Below are 26,888 nucleotides of genomic sequence, written 5' to 3'. Positions count from 1 at the left end.
CTATGGGTTATTGCACCTGCAAGATGGCTCTTCCATTCAGTGTATGATTCGATGTGGTTGCCCAATTCAAATGATGTGACTTTTTTTGCAAAACTGGCCAAGAGGCACCACTTGGTCATGTTGGGAATCCAATAGAAAGGAATTGTGGTGTTTACTAAGGGTGTCCTTGGCTTTGATAACCTGGACATCTGATAGGTATTACTTGGACACTTTATTTTACAGTCCTATGTACACTGTATGATTGTGTCTATAGAAAATACTAATCCAAAATAAAGGGAATGTATCGCCTATATATATTTTTTTCATAATTTATGTTATCTGATCTGTTTTACTTTTTGAAGGTAGTTTTGTTTTCTGTAAATAATTATGGGGACAGCCAACTTGCTGTTAACATAATTCAGAGATATTCTTTACAGCAGCCTCATGGAACTTATAGCCTGGAGATGTTCATTAAATTCTGTGAGAAAGTGTTACAGGCATGCTCGGTGACCTGTGCAGATGTTATTGTGCAGGGAGGGGGAGGAGGTGAGCTGTGTCATTCACCGATTGTGAATGATGAATTCTGTGCTGTCACACAGTATATCATTTTAAATATCAACATTTTTTTTAGGAATCTGGTATGGAATTTTGGAAGGAATTGGTGTTCTGGCCGTTATCACCAACGCCTTTGTCATTGCTATCACCTCTGATTATATCCCTCGCTTTGTATATGCCTTCAAGTATGGACCGTGTCAGGATCAAGGCTACAGACATGAGAAGTAATACTTGACTTCTAAACCTACATACTGTATGATGGTCTCCATATTATGTCACTAACCCATATGTGGCTGTATTTCAGATGCCTTCGAGGCTACGTGAACAGTAGTTTATCCATATTTGATCTGAGTGAGCTTGGTCAGGGATATACTGGCTACTGCAGGTATGTCAAGCACTTTTGTAATGGCTAATATATATAATTTTTTTTGTCATCCTGCATATTAGCTCATTAGTCATAATTAGAGAGCCACATGAGGGCAATTTAAGGATTAAACTAATCCAAAACAGTCATTCTAAAGTAAATTTACAGCATTTTTTAAATTGTACAGGAGTCATGTTCAATTTATTAAAGGGGTTCTGCAGTTTTTTTAAACTGATGATCGGCGGGGGTCTGACACCCGGGACCCCTGCCGATCAGCTGTTTGAGAAGGCAGCGGCGCTGGCAGTAGTGCCGCGGCCTTCTCGCTGTTTACCGCAGGCACAGTGACGTCACGACTAGTATCAATGGCCTGGGCAGGGCTAGGCTCCATTCAAGTAAACAGAGCTTAGCCCCGCCCAGGCCATTGATACTAGTGACGACACTGGGCCTGCGGTAAACAGCTGATCGGCAGAACCCCTTTAACTATTACATAAAATATGGCAAATGCTGTTAAGAATAGGTTTTTGTTTATGTGTTATGGTATATAAAGCTTAAAAAGGTTTTCCACTTAGGTCAACCTGTGTCCATAAATCCTATTTGGGCATTTGGACTTCATAGATGATTTTTTTTTATACGTTTGTGTTCCACCTTAATAGCCAGAGTGAAGAGCCAGTGAAAGTCTTTACTCTGATGGACTTACAGTATAGTATTTGCTTTTCCATTCCCATTGAAGAAAGTTCAGGATCTTAGCGTTTAGACCTACTTTTATCAGATGATGTCCAGGGAGGCAATATTTAGAGTGGGAGTTGCCCTTACTTGGCAATTTCTTTAGCGAAACTTACGAAACCTTGTGATGACGCTGTGCCATCACCTACCTTCTCTTCCTTTCTGTTGTGAAATAACCCAGTTAGGTTACATCTAACCATCATGCACATTAGATGGTGAGATGATCCTTGTAAATTTAAGTAGGGTTGGTGGATATGTTTTTAATATGTATGGCCACCCTAATGCCAGTTTCACATGGTCAGTATTCAGTCAGTATTTTACATCAGTATATTTAAGCCAAAACCAGAAGTGGGATCTACAGAGAAAAGGTATAATAGAAATATGTGTGCCTCCTCTGTGTCTTGGACCCACTCCTGGTTTTGGATTACAAATACTGATGCAAAAATACTGACCAAATAGTGACCGTGTGAAAGAGGCATAAGGCTACTTTCACCCTAATGTTTTTGCTGAATCCAGCAGGGCTCAGCAAAAACGTTTCCGTTCTGATAATACAGCCATCTACATCCGTTATGAACGGATCCAGTTGTATTATCTTTAACATAGCAAGGACGAATCCGTCATGAGCACCATTGAAAGTCAATAGGGGACAGATAAGTTTTCTATTGTGTCAGAGAACAGATCCGTCCCAATTGACTTACATTGTGGGTCATGCCGGATCCGTTTTGCTCCGCATCCCATGGCGGAAAGAAAACCGCAGCTTGCTGCGGTTTGCTCTCCGATATGGTAACGCAACCAAACGGAAAGGAATGCTATTTGGAGCATTCCATTCTGTTTAGTTAAGTTTTCCCCCATTGACAATGAATGGGGACAAAAAGGAAGCGTTTTTCTCCAGTATTAAGATCCTATGACGGATCTCAATACCGGAAAATAAAAACGCTAGTGTGAAAGTAGCCTAAGAATTTTATTTTTTTATTTAAAAGTATTACGGTGTTTTATTTATCCACAGATACCGAGATTATCGGGCACCTCCCTGGAGCTCAAATCCTTATGAGTTCACCTTGCAGTTTTGGCATGTTTTGGCTGCACGATTAGCCTTTATCATAGTTTTTGAGGTATGTTATATCACCTTCTAATAATTTTGTTTTATTACACCTAGCTTTGAGTTAGGTGTTCACATTTTGGCTCATAACCTTATGCCTGGAACACCATTATCATTGTACTAAAGCTACTGTGACCAAGCCAAAGAAAAACAAACTAGACTCACTTATGGGTCTACACCCACCTATTATCCACCAGTTTCTGAGGATAACTTACAAAATGTAACCAATACAATTAAACAATATTTTCTAGGTTATATCTAAACCCATGTGTTCCCGACATGGTACCCTTCTTTTTATGCCCCAGTTCATATGCTGTTCCCCTTTACCCATGGACACACAACAGGTTTAGTGAGGGCTTGAAAGGTTGTATGAAGAGCATATCATTCCCCAAATCAGGGGCTCATTGTGCTTGGGATGAAATATAACAGGCTTGCTCACCAAACGTATGCTGTGTTGGAGGATGATGAACATAAACAAGAGTTTGGGAGGTCCTGACTATTTGCCCATATGAGGCAAAAAATATTTCTGATTGCAGTCCTTTTGGATGCTGATATGATATTGAATGGGCAAACAATTTGGAAGAAGACATTGAACTCAATATAATACACTTAAAGGAGTTGTCTCATCTCACACATTGTTGGCATATTGCTAGAATATACCATCAATATCAGATAGGTGCAGTTTCCACCTCTAAAATCCGCTCTTCTCTTTAGAACGGGGCTCATGAATTGAAGGAGAGCACACTGCGCAAGTGCAGTCACCCTCCATTCACTGCTATCGGAGAGACAGCCATGCATAAATGGTGCACTCTATTCATGGCTATGGGATTTCTGAAAATAGTCAAGCGTGTTTACTCAGCCTAATGATGAATGGGAAGCACTCCTTCACTTTGGGGGCCTCATTCTTGAGATAGGAATGGGTACCAGTGGTGGGACCCACACCTATCGGGAATTGATGGCATATCCTAGCAATATGCAATCAATGTCTGAGATGAGCCAACCCCTTTAACAGATAGACTTTCACAGATGTTAGACTTTAAAACATAACCATTATAGACCACCATGTTTTATGGATATCAGTATTCGCCCTAGTTCAGGCATTACCCAATAGGACACTTTAGACCATGAGGGATACTACAGGAATGATACCACTAACCCTTTATTCCTGCTATTTAAAAATATGTGATGTACAGTAGTACATGTAAAAAGTTAGGAAAGTAAGAATAATCAGGAGTGGACGGGAAGGAGATCCGTTTCATCATCTCTGTTATGGACATCAAGACATTTGACAAAGTCTAGGTTTACCCTTGACTTCCGAAATTGTCAATTAAGGCTTCTTTCAAATTTTCGGCACAGTGCTTCAAGCAGGCTGTTCCAGCATAGAATGCCAGGAATTGGCCAGACAAAAAAACGTTGTGTGCAACATTTATTTCTGGCTGAATCCTGGCATATTTGCCAGGTGTCAGTGGGATCTCTGCTGGACCCCATTATAGTTAGTGAGGCCGGCAGGCATCCTGAAAACATTCAGCAATGCCAAATCCAAAGAACTACGAAAGGCTTTGAAATGTTATATTTCTTGTTGGGCCATTTTCAACATTTTTACTTTTCATATTTTTTTCATAGCACCTAGTTTTTGGGATAAAATCCTTCATTGCTTACCTCATCCCTGATATGCCAAAAGATCTATGTGACCGAATGAGACGAGAAAAGTACCTGGTCCAGGAGATGATGTACGAGGCTGAACTGGAGCATTTACAACGAGAACGGAAAAAGAATGGAAAACACTATAACCATGAATGGCCTTAAGAGACCTAACAGGAAAAAAAGAAAAAGAAAACTTGCACTTATAAGACAGCAGACGAGATATTTTTTTTTTTTATGTGGTATGATCTTCATTGCAAATTTTTTTGTATGGAACATGTATGTCTATTACAGGAGCATGGTCATATATGTACTGTATATTGATATGTGCATACCAGCCATATACAGTATAAACTGGAATATACATGGTGTTGGAGCATTAATGCAATGAAATATTTTTTAACTGATGCAGTGTTATGGCGAGTGAAGTGTTTCCAGTATAGTTTGACCTCTGTCAGGTCAATAATCGGAAACCATTCCACCATACATCCTGAGTTTTGAATATACCTATATCTGCATTAGCACGTGAACAATATGCCAACCCCTGGCACTTTATCTACAACATGTCCTACAGTATTTATCAAGTCTGTGGCTGCTCGTGACTTGTAGATACTAACTGGCCTACATTCCCACCAATGGTGGTCACTAAAGAGATGTCCATACGTTGAGCAGTAGACCAGGTCTTTAATGCAATGCAAATTGCTAAAAATTAATAAAAAATCAAGTGGACCATCTCATAGATGTACTTCTACAAAATCTCAACACAGAAGACAGGGAATGACATCTGAAAGTTCTCCTTAAGAGAAGTTGGAAACATCTCCATGGACTGAACCTACAAGACACTCTTCCAAAGACTTAATCTAAAAGCATGACTTGGACCATGCAGAGGGCTTAGAGATTTTGTAGGGTGCTGGACATCCACAGAAAGCAGCCTCAGCATCCAGGCAGCCTAATGGCTATCACCTCAAGTCGATTGGATTAAAAAAATTGGATCTTTGATCTAATGTTTTTGTGATTATCGTTGCCTACTTTACATATGACTTGCACGTAAAAGATCCAATCAGTTTGGTTTTAAAAGCTTTTAGAAATGACTTGCACATCTTTTTAAATAGATAGAACCTTTATGAAATATTTATTACATTTACTGTGCAAAAAAAAACTATGCAGTTATAAAGCTTGTTCCCGATAGATTGGGAGGAGGGGGCCCTAGTCTTTTAATCATTCAGTGGGGGAAAGGGACCTCTGAATCACTGAATGGGTCAGTGTTACAATATGCTTCCGTCTAAAAGATTGCAAAAAGTGTTTGTTCCAAGGCAAAAAAAAAAATGGAAAACAATTTGGAAAATTGCTCCAGGTTTTTCAAAATGGCTTTCATTTGGCTTGCCATGTCTTGCTACAAACATTGACGATTTGCAAACAAATTTGCACGTGTTTACCTAATTTATGATTTTTTTTGTCAGTTATGTTATGCCTTGTAATTACTTGACTAAAATATTTAAAATGAATGGCATATTTGAATCGGTTGTCAGCAGATTTGTCCCTATGACACTGGCTGACCTGTTACAGGTGCGCTCGGCAGCTGAAGGCATCTGTGTTGGTCCCATGTTCAGATGTGTCCGCATTGCTGAGAAAAAAGATTTTTTATATATATGCAAATGAGCTTCTGGGAGCAACAGGGGCGTTACCATTACACCTAGAGGCCCAGCTTTCTTTACAAATGCCACACCCTCTGCACTTTGATTGACAGGGCCAAGTAGTGTAAACATCATAACGCTTAGCCCTGTCAAAGTGCAGAGGGCGTGGCAATTGCAGAGCGAGCAGAGCCTCTAGGTGTAACAGCAACGCCCCCATTGCTCCTAGAGGCTCATTCGCATTTTTCTCAGTAATGCGGGCACATATGAACATGGGACCAACACAGATGCCTTCAGCTGCCAAGTGCACATGTAACAGGTCAGCCAGTGTCATAGGGACAAGTCTGCTGACCGGAGCCCTTTAAACACTGATATAAATCACTTTTGCCAGCACAGGATTATAGAAATCTCAGAAGTGGAGGACAGATTACAAAACACAATTCAAAAACCCTCTATATAAAATGGATTTATACACACGCCTCTGTCTATACAGTTGGCACATGCAATATCCCTGCGGCTTTGCACTAGGGAGTTGTAGACACTTTGCCGCCATATGGTGCTCCATATGGATCTGCATCATAATGCTTCCAGGCAGGAATAGCTTTGTAATATGGTGTCAAATTGCATTTTATTCGTGCTCGATTTATATAGAAAACTACAATGAAATGCAGGCATACGAGATACATTTAACCCCATAGAGGTCTAAGGGCACTGTAATATGCTTATTTGTATGAGCGGATATAATGGTTTTTGGATTTTGTATTCATGTTATTATTGGCTTTCTTCCTGTATATGCTGTACCCTTCCAAGTGAATTTGAAATACCGCTCTTTTTATTATCCGAACATCCAGCACCTAACAGGTCCCATCAAAGTCAAATTAACGGACTTTTACTTTATATACTTGCATAAACAGTATTTTCTGCTGTATTTCTTGTGACTATCTGAATGTAGCCAGACGTCTTGTACATTTTATACGACAGCATCGACTTATATGCATACCACTTCAGGACAAATGGTTATTTTTCATGCTTCAGGATAGCATGCAGCTGTTTTTATATGCCGTATTTTTGGGTTGTTTATGGACAGATTCAAAATGTGATGGATTTTTCTGTGCATACCACTAACCTGAACTAGTTATGCAAGCATTATTTTGTACAAATGTAATATAAAAGCTGATGTTGAGACACATAAAACTTTTTGGCCATAGAATAAGAAGATTGCATGACCCTAGTGAGAATGGGGCCTTATCAATGCGCTCATTTCATGACTTACTGTAATCTATTGCAGCCAATCTGATTGGCCTTGATTGTGAAAACAGATCTGATTGGTTCCAGTTGGATATAATACACAATTGATCGTTCCACCATGCAGCAGACATTTTTTTTTTACAATGGGAGTCATTGTACAACATATGTATCTGTAGGGCATGCAGTTGCAAATGTTCGGGCTCCACAATCAGTGTACTGTATATGTTGAGTGTGTACAGAGACTCTCCGCAAAGGATTTTCCGAGATTTAAATACTGATGACCTATGGCCTATGAAAAGACGAGAGAAGACCAACACGATCAGGTACAGATGACCTATCCTGAGGATACTGTAGGTCATCAGTATCTGATCGCCCATGTAGTATTGCATCCCCATGTAATAACAATTCTGGTTCATCTGTTCTTAGGACTCTATGTTGTGCCATTTCTTTATTATTCCTGTTAAAAGTTTACGAAAGTTTGCATTGATGGTCCAGATAGGTGTTACTAGTTGGGGGGGTGTCCATGCACAGTCGGACACTGGCAGCACTGATTGAATATTATGTCAAATTGGTGGCAATCCGTTCAACTGAACCAAAATTGTTCTTGGCTGCCCAATAATCAGTCTTGTACTGGGGTTCGTTGGGCCAACCAGATAAAATTAATTTTGGGGTCAAACTTTTATATTGTCAATAAAATCTAATAGGATTTGAAGAAACGAAATAGACCCTATTGGCCAGTGATTGATTCCAAAGGCAGCTCTAAATAAAATGTTTCTCCTGGACCCTGGTACCAACAATGACTTCATAGACTGGGCCTCCAGAGGATCCTCTGGTACTATAATGGGCCAGTCCAACCCTGCCAGTAATTATTTGCCAATTTACAATGGTAGCAACAATGGGCCAATAATTTGCTATGTGGTTTATTCCAAATATTACATTTTTGAATTTTTATAACAAGTTCTATAGGATAATAATTCAAATTTGTGGAAAATATGTATGTATGTATTGTATTATTGACTAAATGCTTAGAATTTTATAGTTTGGCAGAAAATCTATGTGTCTATGGTCGCTCTCAGTTAGTAAGTGTACAGTTCACTTTGAGGCCAGATTGTAAGCTCCATTTTGGCAGGGACTGGCTTGAATGGATGAATGAACGAACAAACATAGTTTGACTTCACAGAGCGGTGGAGTATAAGTCTGCATTGTACTGTTGGGGGGAAACCCTAATAGTAGTATTAAGCCCCATTATTAATTAGCTGTCAGATGAACACTAGTTCAGCTGATAGTCATCTCTACTGACTCCTCCGTGCACTTACCTGTTCTCAGCAGGGTGAGTGGAGAAACCATTGCCACACTCTTCTGGCCATGGCTTATCACTCAAGAACAAAAGGACCAGGCATGATGACATCCAACTGCTCAGTTCTTCTCTTCCCCAACATCTACCACCAGGGAAGAGTCAGGAGGCCCCACACAGATTAGATTAATGTTCCCCAACCTGCGGCTCTCTAGCTGTTACAAAACTACAACTTCCATCATGTCCTGACTGCCCGCACCTATCAGAGCATGAAGAAAGTTGTAACAGCTGGAGAGCCATAGGTTGGCGATCACTTAATTAGATGGTCAGCCAGTCCTACTAATAGATAATCACTATTACTAAAACTGGTCACAAATATGAGACCATTGTCATCAGGATCTGCTGTTTTTGTTGGGACCAGTTACCAGTCTTATGGGGGATCCTGGCTATTACCTGACAGAAGATATTGGGGAGAGAAGGATTTGGTGAATTGAATTTCATCGACTGACCTTTTTGTTCTTCTGGGAGATAAATCATTGCCAGAGGTGTCTGGCAACAGATACCTTCTTGTTTTCCTATTGAAAACACATAAACGCTGGGCCAAACCAAGTGTGCATGTGTTTGGGGAATTTGGGAAAAAAATTGTTTTCAGCTGAATTAACTCATTAAGGTGTAGGATGAGCACTTTAAAGTGCTAAAGTGATGGAAAAAGTGCCTGACTGTTTCCTTGAGCTAGTATAGGTTTAAAGAGTCTCCCTGTCCTGTTCAATGTGTCTTCTTCAAAATTTAAGATGGTCAAGTGTCATAGAGTCACGGACAGAGGCTACATCTTAAATGTATTTTTCACTATGTGGTAAAAACATACAGGTGGAGCAGACTTTATTGTAAGGTTTTGTGCTAACTTGCTCTAAGGAGCTGGGCACAGATTCAACTACATTGCCCTGATCATCAGCCCATTTAAACGGGCCTTAAAACTTTTATACTGACCGTGGGGGTCCGACACAGCTGGCATCGGCACTTGCAGTAGCTCCACAACCTTCTCGTGACCATTCATTGGTCACATGGCCTAGGCGCAGCTCAGCCCCATTGAAGTGAATGGGGCCAAAGACACTATACTAAGTAGAGCGCTGGGCTTGGTGAGCTGCGAGAAGGTCGCGGTGCTACTGCGACGTTGGTGCCTTCTCAAACTAAACCACACATGTAATAGAGAAAAATAAGCTTCATTGAACATAATCATATCCAGACAAAATATCACAAAAGCACATCATTAAATCAGCGGGTGAGAACTATGAAACCAACATCTCCCCCTACACAGATGCTGTCAGCATGTATTACAAGTGTAAATAGCGTATAAATAAAGGTAGTTGTATATACCTGACAACAAAGAAACCCATGTTAGGCTACTTTCACACTTGCGGCAGAGGATTCCGGCAGGCAGTTCCGTCGCTGGAACTGCCTGCCGGATCCGTAAAAACACATGCAAACTGATGGCATTTGTCATACGGATCAGGATCCTGATCCGTATGACAAATGCATTTTTTGCGGTTTGACCATGCGCAGACCGCAATGCCGGATCTGTTTTGCTGGGAACACTCGGGGACGGATCTGGCATTAATGCATGTCAATGGGAAAAAAAGCCAGATCCGGCATTCCGGCAAGTGTTCCCGAATTTTGGCCAGAGATAAAACCGTAGCATGCTGCGGTATTATCTCCGTCCTGAAAAGTCAAAAAGACTGAACTGAAGACATCCTGATGCATCCTGAATGGATTGCTCTCAATTCAGAATGCATGGGGATAAAACTGATCAGTTCTTTTCAGGTATAGAGCCCCGAGGACGGAACTCAATGCCGGAAAAGAATAACGCTAGTGTGAAAGTACCCTAAAAGTGCTAAGGCTGCTTTCACACTAGCGGCACGGACCTCCGGCAGGCTGTTCCGTCGGGTGAACAGCCTGTCGGATCCGTCCTGCCGCTAGTGAACATGTGCCCCCGGACTGCCGCTCCGTCCCCATTGACTATAATGGGGGCGGGGGCGGAGTATAAACTAGATATTACCAAACCCAGACATATAACATACCGACCCTGAATACTGAATGCATTCCCTTGGATAAAGCTAAGGCGAAACGTACGTCAGGGAGTTGTTCTCTCTTTCCCCCCTCCACGGATACCAGGTTCAGTTTGTTATGTGTCTGGGTTTGGTAATATCTGGTTATGGATACCACTTTGATTGCCATTAATGATATTTATTAAGATATTCCCAAGTTGGAGCCCCAATTTTGGACCAAATTGTGTTTTGGACTTTTATATGCAAATTGGCAATCTGTGGGATAGGTATTAGACTCACATATTATTCCATTACTGACCCATCACAGATGATTGCACTGTATGTAATACTATTAGCACTTTAACATGGGTTTCTTTGTTGTCAGGTATATACAACTACCTTTCTTTATATGCTATTTGCACTTGTAATCCATGCTGACAGCATCTGTGTAGGGGGTGATGTTGGTTTCATAGTTCTCACACGCTGATTTTATGATGTGCTTTTGTGATATTTTGTCTTGATATGATTATGTTCAATAAAGCTTATTTTTCTATACTACATGTGTGGTTTAGTTGGGTTGGTATATAGAGTTACTATGGTTCCACACATGGCATATATGGTTAGTTTTACAGCCTTTGTTATTTGGTGCCTTCTCAAACAGCTGATCCAATGAACCAGATACTGATGATCTATGCAGAGGACAGGTCATGTATATAAAAGTCTCGATAAGCCCCATGTTGGGCTACGTGTACATGACGACATTTGTCGCGCGACAATTTTTAGAATGGCAGTCTATGGTGTCGCACTGCAACATGCAACATACTGCGACTGCAACGCAACAGTCGGCGAAAATCCATTTGTTGCATGTTGCAGTGCGACACCATGGTCTGCCATTCTAAAAAATTGTCGCGCGACATTAGTGCAGCAAAATGTTGCACTACAAATGTTGCAGTGTAGTTGTGCCCTATCTGTCGCGCAACTTATTGTCGCGCGACAAATGTCGTTGTGTAGACGTAGCCTAAGGCTGCTGCAACTGCATTGTTCACTGGTCATCACACATAGAAAAAAATGTCTTCCCAGTGAAATGCTGCTTAATAATAATGACCCTGAATGGGTTTAATGCCATATAATTATGAGTTAATTAAATATTTTTGTTCATCCCCCCCAAAAAAATTTCATGTCTCATTTTTTAAAATATGTAATAATATATCTTTAATATATATATATATATATATATATATATATATTTATGATGTTTCAAAATAGCACAAACAATCTTAATATCAAGATTTCGGCCCATTTTCTCTGTATTGACCCCTGGGCATTAAGCCCTGACTGAAATATGCAAATCAGCAGAACAGAGTGAAACCTCTCCAAACGATAGTAATATTAATTGAGCCAGGACTTACACAAGTATATATTAGTACGGAGCTCCCAAGTGTCCCTCTTTTGGAAGGACAGTCCCTATTTTTGACCCAAGTCCCTCTGTCCCTCTTTGCTCCATAAATGTCCCTCTTTTTGAACTGAGATTTTCAATATTACAATTACAATATTGATCCAGAAAGTTTTGGCCGGTTCCTATGTGCATATTAGAGCTCGCCTTGTATATTATTTCAAATGATTACATTTGATGCAATTAGAATTTTAGAAATTTCTATAATCATATAATGTTGCACTATTTCGTAAGAGAAAACTATAGAAGTGTATAGCTATGCAAGAAAAATGGATCTTTCACATAATGAACCAATGTCCCCCTTTGAACATCCAAAAAGTTGGGAGGTGTGTTAGTGTTATCTACATAACTCCATTCCTGGGATCACCTGTTTTGGTTATACACAAAGAGAGTCATTGGCTCTGATCCTCTGTGCCCAAAACTGGTATAAAAAAGTCACAAGTTTCAGATATTTTTTTAAAACATCATAGCACCTTAATTTAGACATTGCCAGTCTTGATAAATAAGCCCCGTAGTGTTGTCTTTTTGCACAATGTCTGACTTTATTAAAGCGGGTTTCCATCACAGACGACCCTTTGATATGAGAGCCTCAACTATACACTCCCACTGCAGTGGCCACTACAGGGGAAATGTGGCATTGCACCCAATTTACTACTGAAGCAAGTAGTAAATTTACTACTGAAGCACTATCCCCTGGATCCGCATTGTTCAGCTGTTTGAGAAGGCACTGTGGGCTTCTCCCTGCTCATCAAGCATAGCAACATCTATTCATTTCAATAGGGCTGAGCTGGACCTAGGCCAGGTGACAGATGAATGTGACGTCACATGGCCTAGGCTAAACTGCGCGAAAGTTGTGGCAGGACTGCGAGTGCTGGTGCCTCCTCAAACAGCTCATCAGTGGGATCCTGAGGTCTTGAAAAAACCTCTATAAAGATTTGCATAGAGGGTATAAGCTGTTACTCAACCGGACCATTGCCACTATAATGTACTATAGGCTCTATGGTCATAGTACCTTTTTCAGGCCACACTACAAATTTTTTGTGCTTTAGATTTAGAAGGGATTCTATGCTTATATCCAATCCAAGCTGTGGGGCTGAAAAAGACATTTCGGATCATTATTGAAGGTTTTCTTGGATCTGTATGTCCATGCCTACATAGGGCATACACCAACACTTTCAAATGAATGGGGCTGAGCTGCTATACCAAGCAAAGCCACTTTCAAATGGATGGCGCTGTGGCCTCTTCAAGCATGAGGCCCCCCCCCTCCCCCAATCTGATATTGATGACCTATCCTGAGGTTAGGTCATTCATTTTATCGAAAATCCCTTTAACATTCCATATCAGAAGTCATTAGCAAAGCATTACAAAGTAAAAACTATATTTTAAATGGGGATGTTTTAACTACAATGAGCTATTTCAGTATTTTAACGACACCCTCAAATGTAATCAGGTAATGAACACTTAGGGTGCGAATGCACAGCACAGTCGTGAGGTGTTCATGACGGCGCCGTGCGGCTGTCGAGTACCACGCTGCCAGTTAGGCCGCAGCTGGCTCTTATTTAACTAATGAAGACTTCACTTTATAGTCTGTCTGCATTGTTAGTGGCCACGCGGCCCCATCAACACCGCACAGCCATTAGGCCTCCTGCACACAAACGTGTGCTGCCCGGTGCTGTATTGCAGACCGCATTTGCGGAGACGCAATACACGGGCGCTGTTCCGTGGGCATTCCGCATCACGGATGCGGACCCATCCGCTTCAATGGGTCCGCAAATTCGGAGATGCGGAATGGTGCGGAACGGAAGCACGGAACGGAACCCTACTTAAGCACTACGGAGTGCTTCCCTGGGGTTCCGTCCCATACTACCGTTCCGCAAAATGATAGAACATGTCCTATCTTTTTGCGGAATGGGTGGATTGGGCTGCGGCTGCCCCATGGTCGGTGTTCGTGCATTGCTGCCCGCAATTTGTGGGCTGCAGCATGGCCACAGGGCGCACACGTTTGTGTGCAGGAGGCCGTACCAATACAAACCCACTGAACAGTGCAGTCTTTTTAGTTTATTTAGAGTAGCAACATGGCCACGTCCCGGACACGCCACGACTGCGCCGCGTGGTCGTACCCCAAGTTCCATATCTTTCTAAGTGCTAGAAAAGACCCAAAGTTTGTAAATGTGCACACGTGGTTGCACAGAGTGATGCAGTGTGGCATAACTTCTTCCTTATATCGTGTACATTTACGTGTCTTCAGTTTAATCTACTGTATGCAATGCATTGGTCATATTTATCAATAGTTACTCATACTATTTCATGTACAATATTTTTAATTATTATTAATATTTACATACTTTGTGCATTAAATTATAAAATGTAAAAAAAAACTCTGAAAAAAACACTTGCTTAAATTATTTCTTGGATACAAAATATTTGCATTTGTGTATATTTTAAATGGAAAATACAAATTACTAAATAAACAGGACACTGGAAAGAACAGTCGTGTTGTCTGGGTTTGTTGTGTGAACTCTGCAGGCTACACGTTTAAAGGGATTGTCTGAGGCAAGAAAAAAGGACCTGCTTTTATATTCACATTTTTTATTCTCTTTATGGGACTATACACAGTAATACTTCTGCATTACAGAGCAGGGTGACAAGTGACAAGTTGCCTATTATACCCTGCCAGAGGCAGAATATAACAAAGTCAGTCCTAGAGTCCTTCAGAAGGGCCCCAGCTGACATGACAAGTACTGGACGCCCCATGATAGCGTCCCCTCTCTCTGTCTAACCTCTCAAATAATGTGACTATTATTGACTGCTGCATCTGAGGGGTTAAACTGCCAGGATCAGAGTCATTCAGTACCTGTGCTCAAGGTTACATTTTTTTTCTGTTACAACATTCACCACGGAGGAAAATATTTTCTATATTTTCATAGTTCGGACATTTTTGGATTTTTTATTGTATATGTATTTTGATATGTAAAATGGGAGTGATTTAAATTTGTTATACTTTTTTGCATTTTTGAACACCTTTTTAAATGGAATATTTAGTCTCCTCTGGGGGCTTCAATGTGCGGTCTATGGAATTTTCACTTTCTGCCTGTGAAGCCGTACCTCGAGCATAGCTTTTCAGGCAGCTTGCTACGACAGCACTGAGAGACTTCACATGCGGCCCTCCAGCTGTTGCAGAATTCTAAGTCCCAGCATGCCCTAATAGCTGTAGGTTGTACAGGCATGCTGCAATCGCTATTGACCAAGGCAACTTAAATGACCGGGATCGGAGATATCTCTGATCCTGGTCTTTGCGCTCCGGTGCCGACTGTATTACACAGTCGTATGGAGCGAGCTCAGCGTGTGAACCTGCACCATACACTTACAGTGCTCCAACATGTAGTTATGTCGTAGTGTGTGTAAGATTTAATGAACCCAATCAGCTGAGATGCTAAGGATGAAAATAAGTGAATGTCCCTCCATTCCCACACCTTTGGTCACCAGGATTCCCAGCTGCTTCCCATTCATAAAGCAGGACACAAGATAATGACAGTTAATTACTGACTGCAACAATAAAGTATAATTAATGTTGAGCTAATCAAAGTATCCGCTAATCGTAGACTTCACCGCAAAGCTGAATGTCCTCATGCTTCGTGGTAATGAATCAAATTTCCCTGAAATGGCATACTCACCTCCAGGGCCGGTGCAAGGATTTTTGCCAACACAAGCAAAGCTACATTTTGCCCCCCCCTTCCCCTTCCCCCTCCCCCTGGCAGCTCACCAGGCCCTGGTCTCGTCTGCATGGCTTCTCCTCTGCGTGGCCCAGGTATCTTCTCTCTGCTTCAGACAATCGCTGGCTTGAGGACCGTATTTTTCGCCCTCTAAGACGCACCGGCCCATAAGATGCACCTAGGTTTTAGAGGAGGATAATAAGAAAAAAATATTTTCTATTACACCTCAGGTCAGACCAGCAATCAGACCCCCAATGTTAATCAGACCTCAGATCAGACCCCCAATGCCTCAGATCAGCCCCCCATGTCAGCCATCAGCCCCCCATGTCAGCCATTAGCCCCCCATGTCAGCCATTAGCCCCCCCATGTCAGCCATCAGCCCCCATCCATCAGCCCCCCATGTCAACCATCATGCCCCCATGTCAGCCATCAGCCCCCCATGTCACATTTCAACCCCTCCATGTCAAATCACCCCCCTGTGTCACATCAGCCCTCCATGTCACATTGCCCCCCCATGTCACATTTCTCCCCCCATGTCACATTTCTCCCCCCACCTCATGTCATATTCCCCCCCCCCCATGTCACACTTCTCCCCCTCATGTCACACTTCTCCACCTCCATGGCACATCACCCCATCCTTTTTACATCACCCCCATGACCCCAATTGTGTCACATTTCTCCCCCCTTCCATGGCACACCATCCCCCTCCGGCGCTCACCTTCCACTCCAGTCGGCAGTCTGGCTGTGTGTGACTCACAGCATGAGTAACCACCAGTTCCCTCCAGTCCCTGCTGCTGCCTGCCGCAGCGGGCCACGCCAGTCACACCCCTGACCCCGTGACCGGCCGTGCTCACTCACGTGCTGCTCTGTGAGTGAGCTGCCGCCGGAGCCGCACACATGCATGCAGCACAGCTGCGTAGGGTGGGGCGGGCGCCCAGCGGCACTGTGGTGCAAGAACTAATCGGATTCGGAGTACTCACACCGTCGCACGCAAGTGAATTGATTTATTTAGAAAAAAAAATTTTTTCATTTTTTTCTGCCCACCCCTCCCGCTTGGCCTGCCTTATGGTAGCACCGGGCCTGCTCACCTCATCCAATTGAGTGCGAAGAGACTGCCACGTCCATCTTGATTGAAGAACTCGAGCGGAATCTCCTGCATGATGTTGCACGACGTCACCACTCCGGTCAGCATGATGACGTCATCACGCACCGCTCAAGAGTTCACACGGGATCTTTAATCAAGATGGCTTCACGCTCAAATTGATAAGGTGAGTATTATTATTTTTCTTTTTTATTAACAGAGTAACCCCTGAAAGCCCTCACTATTATTCTCAGATGCTGTGATCAGTGATGAACACGGCATATGAGGGATTCAATGATGGAGGGCGGCACAATCGCTCGTCCCCGTCATTATGCCCGCTACATACAAAGAAATGCACCTAGTGACTAAGTAATTCGTCACAAATCAAATTTCTTTGTGAAATTTGACAAAGTGCAGCGCGCCACGGGTGAGACGTCAGCCAGTGTGTCCCTTTAAGATGTTATCAGTGCTTAAAAGTTTTTTTTCGTCATGACGCCAGTTGCATTTCAGCAACGAGCGACTAGGTCCCCCTAAGTAGTTGACACTGGTGGTACCCAGGTGTAGGAGTGGTGTAAGGGTTGCCTATAGTGTTCCCTTAAGTGCGGCTTTTGCACTTGTCACGTGCTCCTACCTGGATATCCTGAACCCCGGGCGTAGTCATCCGCAGCGGTGCAACTGAGAGTACAGACTTTGTTTGAAGTTCAACTGCAGCTTTACTTAGCATAAAGTTTCAACAAAGAACACTCTTCTAAACTTTATCTTGGTTACCAGCAGCTTTAGCATGAAAATGGCAGGCAAACCCTCTCGGCTCTGCTACATCTGAACTCTTCAGCTCTGCTATGTTGACTAAATTAAATAGTTTTTCTTTTGCTTCTTTCTGCTGCAACTTCTTTTTTTGTCTGACTCTGTCTTTATCTTTATCTTAGGCTTATCCAGGGAATGAATCCTCATTGTTCTGAAGCTCTTTACTTCTCTTTCTTTGGGCTTTGCCTATCAGAATGTGCTCTGCTGGCTGGCACACAGCCTTCCCCAAGCAGGGGCTGCTCTGAACTAACTTCTGCAGTCTCGTCCAGGAGGGACGAGGGCCTGCTGCTTCCCCATACAGGGGCTACTACAAACTGCTCCTCACTAATTAAAACTCCTCCCTCTCTATAGAGGGCTAGAGTGTATTGGAAGTTCCACTCTATGTAAACTAGCACTGCCATAGGTGCCGCCATCTGCTGGTAAACCAGGCACACTTCAACAGTTGCAAAATAGGAAATACATATACACATTATGCAGGACATCAAAATAAATATGTAAGATGACACAAGATGACATTAGATCAACCATAGGAGATAGTGATAGGGAAAAAAGAGTGGTAATGCCCCCTAGTGGGGCATTACAGAAGCAGCCAAATCAAATTTTTACAAGATTTTCTCAACGCCATCTATAATGACAACTCATAGATTGGCTGCCTTGGTCACAGGCCACCTCATGATATCTCATGACAACTGGAAAAACTGTAATCCTAAAGTTACAGTTATTTTCTGTTAAGGATCACTGGGCTCATTAGACTCAGTGGCCACCATGTAATAGCGTACTACATGTCTCCAGCGGAGGTCAGTACAGGGAAAAAGTGCAAATCAATAGCTTACCCGTCAGAATAAGAGCTCATGCACATGACCGTGTATGTGCAAATCGCGGATCCACAAAACATGGATCCCAGCTGTTGTGTGTGCTGCCATTTTCTTTTAAGAAATGTCCTATCCTTGTCTGCAAATGGACAAGAGTAGGGCATGTTCTGTCTTTTTTGCGGGGCCACAGAACGGACGTGCGAATGCGGTCAGCACATCTTTTGCAGCCTCTTTTTAAATGAATGGGTCCACATCCGATCTGCAAAAATGCGGATCAGAAGCAGACTAAACATATGGTCGTTTACATGAGCCCTTAAGGAAGCACTCCGGCATTTTTTTTTTTCATTTTTCTGTATATATCTGTTTAACTTGATATGCCATTTATGGCTTGTCTGTCATTTGGATTGTTTCTTCTTCTCTGATATGGTTCCCCTAATGCAGCCTTCCTTTCACATGATGCATCTCGCTATTCAGAGACTAAAGAAGCAGAGTCTTCATGACACTACACTTGCTCTGCTCGGAGTACTACCTAAAGGTGGCAAGTGATAGATCAGTGACATAGAACTACTGTCTTCTAACTCACAACACAGAGTTTCATTGTATTCTATATATTGCGACTTCAGCCTGTTTCTCCTGTCTCCTACCTGTGATAGCGTTCTCCCTGCCTTAAAAACAAACAGCAGTGTGAAGCAACTCACAGAAATGCACCAGCGATTCTGCACACAGCACTCAGAGTATAGAGAGCAGTGCGAGTCAGGGGAGTTTAGCCTGTAGGTAATCATTGTAGGGACTCACCTACAGTATTACTGCACTCCTGGTCTCTTAGATAAGGCAGAAATTATATCTTCAGCAGGGGATACATGAAGAAACAAGAAGGGCACAGGGAAGATGTCTCAGAGTTCTCAGGACGGATTTGATAGATTTTGGTGTAATACTGTAATTCACATGAAGTCAGCCACACAGGAGAGCAAACTCTGACTATTGGTCAGACTGGGGAACACATGACACGGCTATTTATAATGAAAGGACCATAATGTACGTATGGATGCTTCATTGCTGGGCTAAGGCAAATGGCGCCGCCAGAATACTGCTTGAGAGTCATCATTCTTTGTCCCACCAAAAAATTACTAAAGTACAGTACTTCGTGTGTGCTGGTGACTCTAATACAAAATCAATGAAACCCCTTTAAGACAAGAATGTAGAAATAGTAAAAAAAATATATATATTATGTCATTTGTTGAAATCTCTGCATTTTTTTGTATTTGACATCCTTCATAAGTTTTGCTTGCAATACCATTAAGTACTACACGTGTATGGGTTTTCAATGTGTTCATGCATAACATTGAGCACAATATTGTAGTCAGGGGCATAACTACCATATCGGCAGACCATGCGACTGCTATGGGGTCCAGGGCAAGAGGGGGCCCAGTTAGGATCCTCTCCTCTTCTACTGGGAGTAAAAACTTGGTCAGAACTCTACCCTCTAAAGCAGGGGTGGGGAATCTTTTTGCTGCCGAGGGCCATTTGGATTTTTGTAACATCGTTTGCGGGGCATACAAAATTCTCATCTTAAAAATTTGACTACTATAGTTGGTCAAACATATAATTGACTTAGGGGTAAGTTACATAAATTGCGGTTCAATAAAAAAAAAATCAAGAGCACTGTTTTTTTGCAGCACAAAATGGTGCCTGCACCCTATATATTACATGTAGTACAGGTGCCATTTTGACCACACATAGCATTCACATTTTTAAGTTCAGAATGTTAAACCCAATCAGAAGAGATGCCAAGGGCTTGTCCTCTAAAGGCACAAGATAATGACAGTTAATTACTGACTCAGATCTGCCCTCCTCCACCTCCATTAGCCTCCTATCAGACCCCCATCCTACATCAGCCTCAGATCAGACTCCCAGCATACCCTCCCTAGCCTCAGATCAGACCCCATCAAACCCCCCAGCCTCAGATCAGACCCCTATTACACCCCTCAGCCTCAGATCAGCCCCATCAGACCTCCCAGCCTCAGATCAGCCCCATAAGACCTCCCAGCCTCAGATCAGACCCCATCAGACCCTCCAGCCTCAGATCAGACCCCATCAGACCCCCCAGCCTCAGATCAGACCCCATCAGACCCCCAGCCTCAGATCAGACCCCTATTACACCCCTCAGCCTCAGATCAGCCCCATCAGACCTCCCAGCCTTAGATCAGCCCCATAAGACCTCCCAGCCTCAGATCAGACCCCATCAGACCCCCCAGCCTCAGATCAGACCCCATCAGACCCCCCAGCCTCAGATCAGACCCCAATCAGACCCTCCCCACCCTTTATTAGCCTCCAATCAGACCTCAGATCAGACGTTTAAAAAAAAAAAACAAATAAACTTACCTCTCCAGCTCCGGACGATGTTGCCACTTGGCAGATTCACTCACCCTCCCTGGTCTTCTTCCCGCCACGCTGTACTGTGACCTGACAGCGCACAGCATCGGGTCATAGTGAGGGCCTACATGCACTACATCCTGACACTATATGTGTCAGGACACAGAGCGGGGCTGGAAGAAGACCAGGAAAGGTGAGTACAGCCAGCGCAACACTGTTCTCATCTTCCTGTGCGTCCCACATGCTAATGACCACAAGCATAAAGGAAGCGGTCATTGGCATTTTCACTATATTCTCTGACAGGAGGTCGGGAGCCAGATGAAATGACCCCATAGGCCGTATGTGGCCCGCGGGCGAGAGGTTCCCCACCCCTGCTCTAAAGAATAACTTTTAGCAAATGAGGCAGTGGAAAAAATGGCAAAAGGGTCACTGAAAGGGGTTTAGGCAGAAACCCTTCTGTCCTGTGTGGGGGGTCTGGTTTGATCCTTGCTACGGGGCCCTTACTTCTCTAGAAGAACACAGTGGGGTGGTTTATATATTCTACTTCCTTAATTTTACATAATCATGTGCATCATTCAACCTTCTAAATGCAGGAGAATAATTCTTACGCATCTACAGCAGCAAAACCATCTGAATACATCCTGGACAGTAGAACCTGGAGCCTCTATGGCTTCATATTATGGATCTGTAGGATCTCATGTGTTGTAATATTAAATGCAATAGAATATTTCCCAATTTTTTTCACAGATTCTGTATGGTATGTAGTCATGGGGAAAAATATATAAAACTGGAGGCATATCAAGGGATTGTTTTGGCCTCAGTTTCATACAGAGCAAACAATTTTTGTGACTTTCTTTGATCCATTATGTATCTATGCTATTGAAAAGAAAAACTAAAGTTGCATCATCTACAAGAAGAATCTCAGGTTTCTTGAGGACAAACAGCTTCTAAATGTCAAAAGCATCACAGAACTCTCAAGAGATTTTGCAAGTGTTCCCCTTTACACTTGTCATTTCACTGAACCGAGACTTGAAGGTCTCCGGTTTCATAACTTCCGCTTCTTTGACCTGTCAGTCCAACAAAAGACTGGGATTTGAAGAAAGTTGTTTAAACACACAGGCTTTGTTAGTACCCAGATACAGATCATTTCCTCTAAAGTTTTCATGGGCATAAGTTAGAGCTACTTCTGTATATTAATCCAAAATTCATCCTGAAAAATGTTATGTATGGAAGAACTTGTGTTGGTTCTCAATTTGTAGTATGTGTGCCCATTGTGTGATCATAGCCATGGGGAAGAAGGGTAACTTGAGTTTATTTGAGCAGGGGGTAATTGACTACAGTAGACCATCCAATACTGTAGTTGTTGGCCAAGCCATCATTCAGCATACAGCTATCTTTTCCAGAACCCTTCTTACTCCTCCTTGCACAGTTCAGCCAAGAATGTACTCCCCCTTCTTGGCAATGAGTACTACCGACCAAAGTGGGGAGGAACAGGCTGATTAACCCTGTTCCTACCAAACTGCCATATCTCCTTTTCTGGTAGTTAGAGATGAGTGAATTTCATATTTTGAAATTCGTTCACGCTTCGTTTCCTGGTAAAAGGTGAATTGCTTTATGGATTCCATTACCACTGACCATAACGCAATTCTATGATGGAATGCTTAACGGAATGCCTTTAGAGGCATTCTGTTATTCATTCCGTCATAATAGAAGTCTATGGGCTGCATAACGGGTTTCGTTAAGCAGGGGAGTCCTGCATAACTGGAAATGAGACGGATTTTCCACTGAATTCCCTCTGGTAATGTCCCTTAGTGCTCCTCAGACAGTGTGATGACCGTTTGGACCCCTCATGCAGTATGATATTCCAAAGTGACCCTCTTGAAGTAGGATGAACCCTAGATACCCCAATCACAGCCACCCAAACAGAATGATGCCCTATTAAGTGCCCCCCACACAGTTATGATCTCTTAGTGTCCTCCACATAACCCTATAAGTTCCTTCAGCCACAGAATTGTGTCAGTTTAAGTGGCTCCCACACAGTGTAATGCACCCTAAAGTGTCCCCCCTCACACTGATGCCCCCTTAAGTGTTCCCCACATAGTATGATGTCCCCTTAAGTGACACCCACACAGTGATGCCCCTTTAAGTGTCCACACAAAGAGTGCAAAGTGATGCCCCACATTCCTCCTCTGTCAGCTCCCTTCTTCACCATTCGCCATTAGTGGTTCAATGCAAGCAGGTGCGTGTTTTGCTGATAAGAGCAAGACTTCAGGCTCGGAAACTCTGTAAATGAGAGACTCTTAACTGAAACTACAGCTGCACTTTAAAGGAAGGTTTATAATATGATTTTATTAAATATAATAAGCAGTATATACATATAACGATATAATGTCATTCTTTTGCACTTATCTACAGTACAGACCAAAAGTTTGTACACACCTTCTCATTCAAAGAGTTTTCTTTATTTTCATGACTATGAAGGCATCAAAACTATGAATTAACACATGTGGAATTATATACATAACAAACAAGTGTGAAACAACTGAAAATATGTCATATTCTAGATTCTTCAAAGTAGCCACCTTTTGCTTTGATTACTGCTTTGCACACTCTTGGCATTCTCTTGATGAGCTTCAAGAGGTAGTCCCCTGAAATGGTCTTCCAACAGTCTTGAAGGAGTTCCCAGAGATGCTTAGCACTTGTTGGCCCTTTTGCCTTCACTCTGCGGTCCAGCTCACCCCAAACCATCTGGATTGGGTTCAGGTCCGGTGACTGTGGAGGCCAGGTCATCTGGCGCAGCACCCCATCACTCTCCTTCATGGTCAAATAGCCCTTACTTTCAAAGTTTTCCCAATTTTTCGGCTGACTGACTGACCTTAATTTCTTAAAGTAATGATGGCCACTCGTTTTTCTTTACTTAGCTGCTTTTTTCTTGCCATAATACAAATTCTAACATTCTATTCAGTAGGACTATCAGCTGTGTATCCACCTGACTTCCCCTCAACGCCACTGATGGTCCCAACCCCATTTATAAGGCAAGAAATCCCACTTATTAAACCTGACAGGGCACACCTGTGAAGTGAAAACCATTTCAGGGGACTACCTCTTGAAACTCATCAAGAGAATGCCAAGAGTGTGCAAAGCAGTAATCCAAGCAAAAGGTGGCTACTTTGAAGAACCTAGAATATGACATATTTTCAGTTGTTTCACATTCGTTTGTTATGTATATAATTCCACATGTGTTAATTCATAGTTTTGATGCCTTCAGTGTGAATCTACAATTTTCATAGTCATGAAAATAAAGAAAACTCTTTGAATGAGAAGGTGTGTCCAAACTTTTGGTCTGTACTGTATATACAAAGGATAAAGAACATAATACACAATTACATCAACACTTCATCTGGAGTCCTGACTACATCCAGAAGGAAGGTACATGCATCACCGACTGAGTTAACATCATCTGACAGCGACACATCATCTGGGAAGACCTTTTCAGCAAAAGCATTCAGAGTCTTGATAGGAAAAACATTGATTAGGTCCCTATGCGAGGCGTCCCCTCGTAGGATGAGCTTCTGACTTCTTTCCTATAGACTTACAGCTTTATACCGTTTAAACAAAAAGCTTTATTCCCTAGTAGAATATAACCAGGACATGCACACTATAAGGCCCCTTTCACACGGGTGAGAATTCAGTTTGGGTGCAATGCGTGAGGTGAACGCATTTCACTCACAGTGAATCCGGAGCCATTCGCTTCAATGGGGCTTTGCAGATGAGCAGGGATTTTCACGCATCACTTGTGCATTGCGTGCAAATCGCAGCATGTCCTATATTCTGCTTTTTTCACGCACCGCAGGCACCATAGAAATGAATGGGTCTGAATGAAAATCGCAAGCATCCGCAAGCAAGTGTGGATGTGGTGCGATTTTCACGCATGGTTGCTAGGAGATGATGTAAGTAAATTGATAAAAGTCAATCTACTGTATTATTTTCCCTTCAAACATGGTTATAAGGGAAAATAATAGCATTCTCAATACAGAATGCTTATTGAACTGTGGATTTAGGGGTTAAAAATTAAAAATAAATTAACTCACCTCATCCTGTTGTTTCAGGACCTGCAAAAGGACCTTTGATGACGTAATTGCTCTCACCACGTGGTGAGCACAGTGACATCAGAGCAGGTCCTGCTGAATGAAGAAGATGATGCCAGCTGCGCGAACAAGTGGATAAGGTGAGTTAATTATTTAATTTTTTTTAACCCCTAAAGCCACATTTTAGTAAGCATTCTGTATTAAGAATGCTATTATTAACCATGTTATAAGGGAAAATAATAAAATATACAGAACACCGAACCCAAACCCGAACCTTTTGTCATCACTGTTAGCATTCCAGACCCATGGACCTGCCAGTTCCCAGGTCCGCAGTGCATCAGAATCCCAAAACAACCTTGAGACCTTGAAGATCTTTCACAAAATCCCGTGCGTGGTGACATATGACGTCTCCACGCAGCCCGGTGTGATGACATCATCACAGGCCGCCAAAGATTTTGCGCCAGATCTTCAAGCAAGATGGTGGCAGCTAGCCCATTGCGAGCAAATGGATCAAGTAAGTATGATTTATTTATTTTTTTATTTTTTTATTTTACATTTATATCAGATGTATGAACGCGATATCTGAGGGGTACAATGACGGGGAGTGGTGCAATCGCCCTGTCATTGCACCCACTACTGAGGCTGAGTTCACACTTCAGTTATTTGGCCGAGTATTTCCATCAGTTACTGTGAGTCAAAACCAGGTGCAGATAAGAAATGGAACATCTTTTCATTATACCTTATCCCTGTGTAGGCTTCACTCCTGATTTTGGGTCACAATAAGGCCTCATGCACACGACCGTTGTTGTGGTCCCCATCTGAGCGGCTCAGGTGCGGACCCATTCACTTTAATGGGGCCGCAAAAGATGCGGACAGCACTGCGTGTGTTGTCCGCATCCGTTACTCCGTTCCGTGGCCCCGCAAAAAAAATATAGCATGTCCTATTCTTGTCAGTTTTGCGCATAAGAATATGCATTTCTACAATGGGCTGCCCGTTCCGTTCTGCAAATTGCAGAAGGCACACGGGCGGCTTCCGTTTTTTGCAGATCCGCGGTTTGCGTCATGTGCATGAGGCCTAACTGATGCAAATAACTGACCAAATAACTAAAGTGTAAACTTGGCCTTACAAAGAAATGCACTTCGTGATGAAGTAATTCGTCATGAAGCAATTTTTTTTGTAAAATTCGGGGAAGCAGTTGATTCAAATTTCTGAATAATACGTTCATCTCTAGTCATAAACAAAATGGAATTTCAATGAACACAAACTACATCTTTGCACTTTAGTGCGATGATGTAACGTCATTGTGTCTACCATGCTGAGCTACAGACTGCGCAAAGCAGAAAGACCCGCTAGTCTCTGTGCTGTGCTGTCTGTGGCTCTGAGTGGCGGGCATGATGATGTCACTGCAGGGTGACAGAGTGGAGGTGAAGTAGGGAGCTAACGCTTCCCTGCTTCTCCATGGCACTCAACTGTATCTGGATCCTGAGGTCGTAGATACATACAGTTGAAAGCGGAATCGGACCACGGTCCGCTAGTTTAGTATCCCGGGTATACGAGATCGGTGTATTCTTTCAGTGCTAGTAGCAAAAAAGTTTTTTTTTCTCCTCCCATTTTAGCTACTGCTCACAGATCTAGTATAAATTAAAAATAGCCTTTTCATTATTAAAGCAACATCGGAAATAATTACCGGGCACATTATGGCAGCGGTTGAGCTGATTACTCATTCCCGTAGTCACGTTCTCCTTCTGAGCCCCAAGTATTTCTTCATTTAATATTTTCATCACTCAGTCATGTATAATAATAGTAATAAAGGTCATTAGTGAATCCATCATTTGGCAATCATAAAAGGAAATGAAAATATTTATAAAGACATCTGAACAGACGGGGAGGAGATACTGATAGTAACAAAAGCTTGTAGTAAAGCAGATATGGAGCTTAAAAATACACCTCAGCCAGGACTGGATTGGTATGGGTCCTCAAAAATAAA

General features: G+C 42.5%; 1 protein-coding gene across 3 annotated transcripts in view; it reads left to right on the top strand.

Annotated features, from left to right (window-relative positions):
* The window catches only part of ANO3 (anoctamin 3), a 509,047-nt gene extending 503,167 nt beyond the window's left edge, over window positions 1–5,880 (top strand). For 2 of the 3 annotated variants that reach the window (XM_040409381.1, XM_040409382.1), the window contains exons 23-26: window positions 611–758; window positions 839–919; window positions 2,628–2,733; window positions 4,344–4,526. In XM_040409381.1, the coding sequence (XP_040265315.1) occupies window positions 611–758; window positions 839–919; window positions 2,628–2,733; window positions 4,344–4,526 (518 nt within the window). Of the gene's footprint in view, window positions 1–610; window positions 759–838; window positions 920–2,627; window positions 2,734–4,343 lie in introns of all 3 variants that reach the window. The other variant, XM_040409380.1, reaches the window with a different exon arrangement.
* The last annotated feature ends 21,008 nt before the right edge of the window (window positions 5,881–26,888 follow it).

The sequence above is a fragment of the Bufo bufo genome, chromosome 10, assembly GCF_905171765.1.
Source record: "Bufo bufo chromosome 10, aBufBuf1.1, whole genome shotgun sequence".
In the NCBI taxonomy this organism is placed as follows: domain Eukaryota; kingdom Metazoa; phylum Chordata; class Amphibia; order Anura; family Bufonidae; genus Bufo; species Bufo bufo.
Note: the sequence above shows the minus strand (reverse complement) of the source record. Positions and strands in the feature narration are given on the sequence as shown.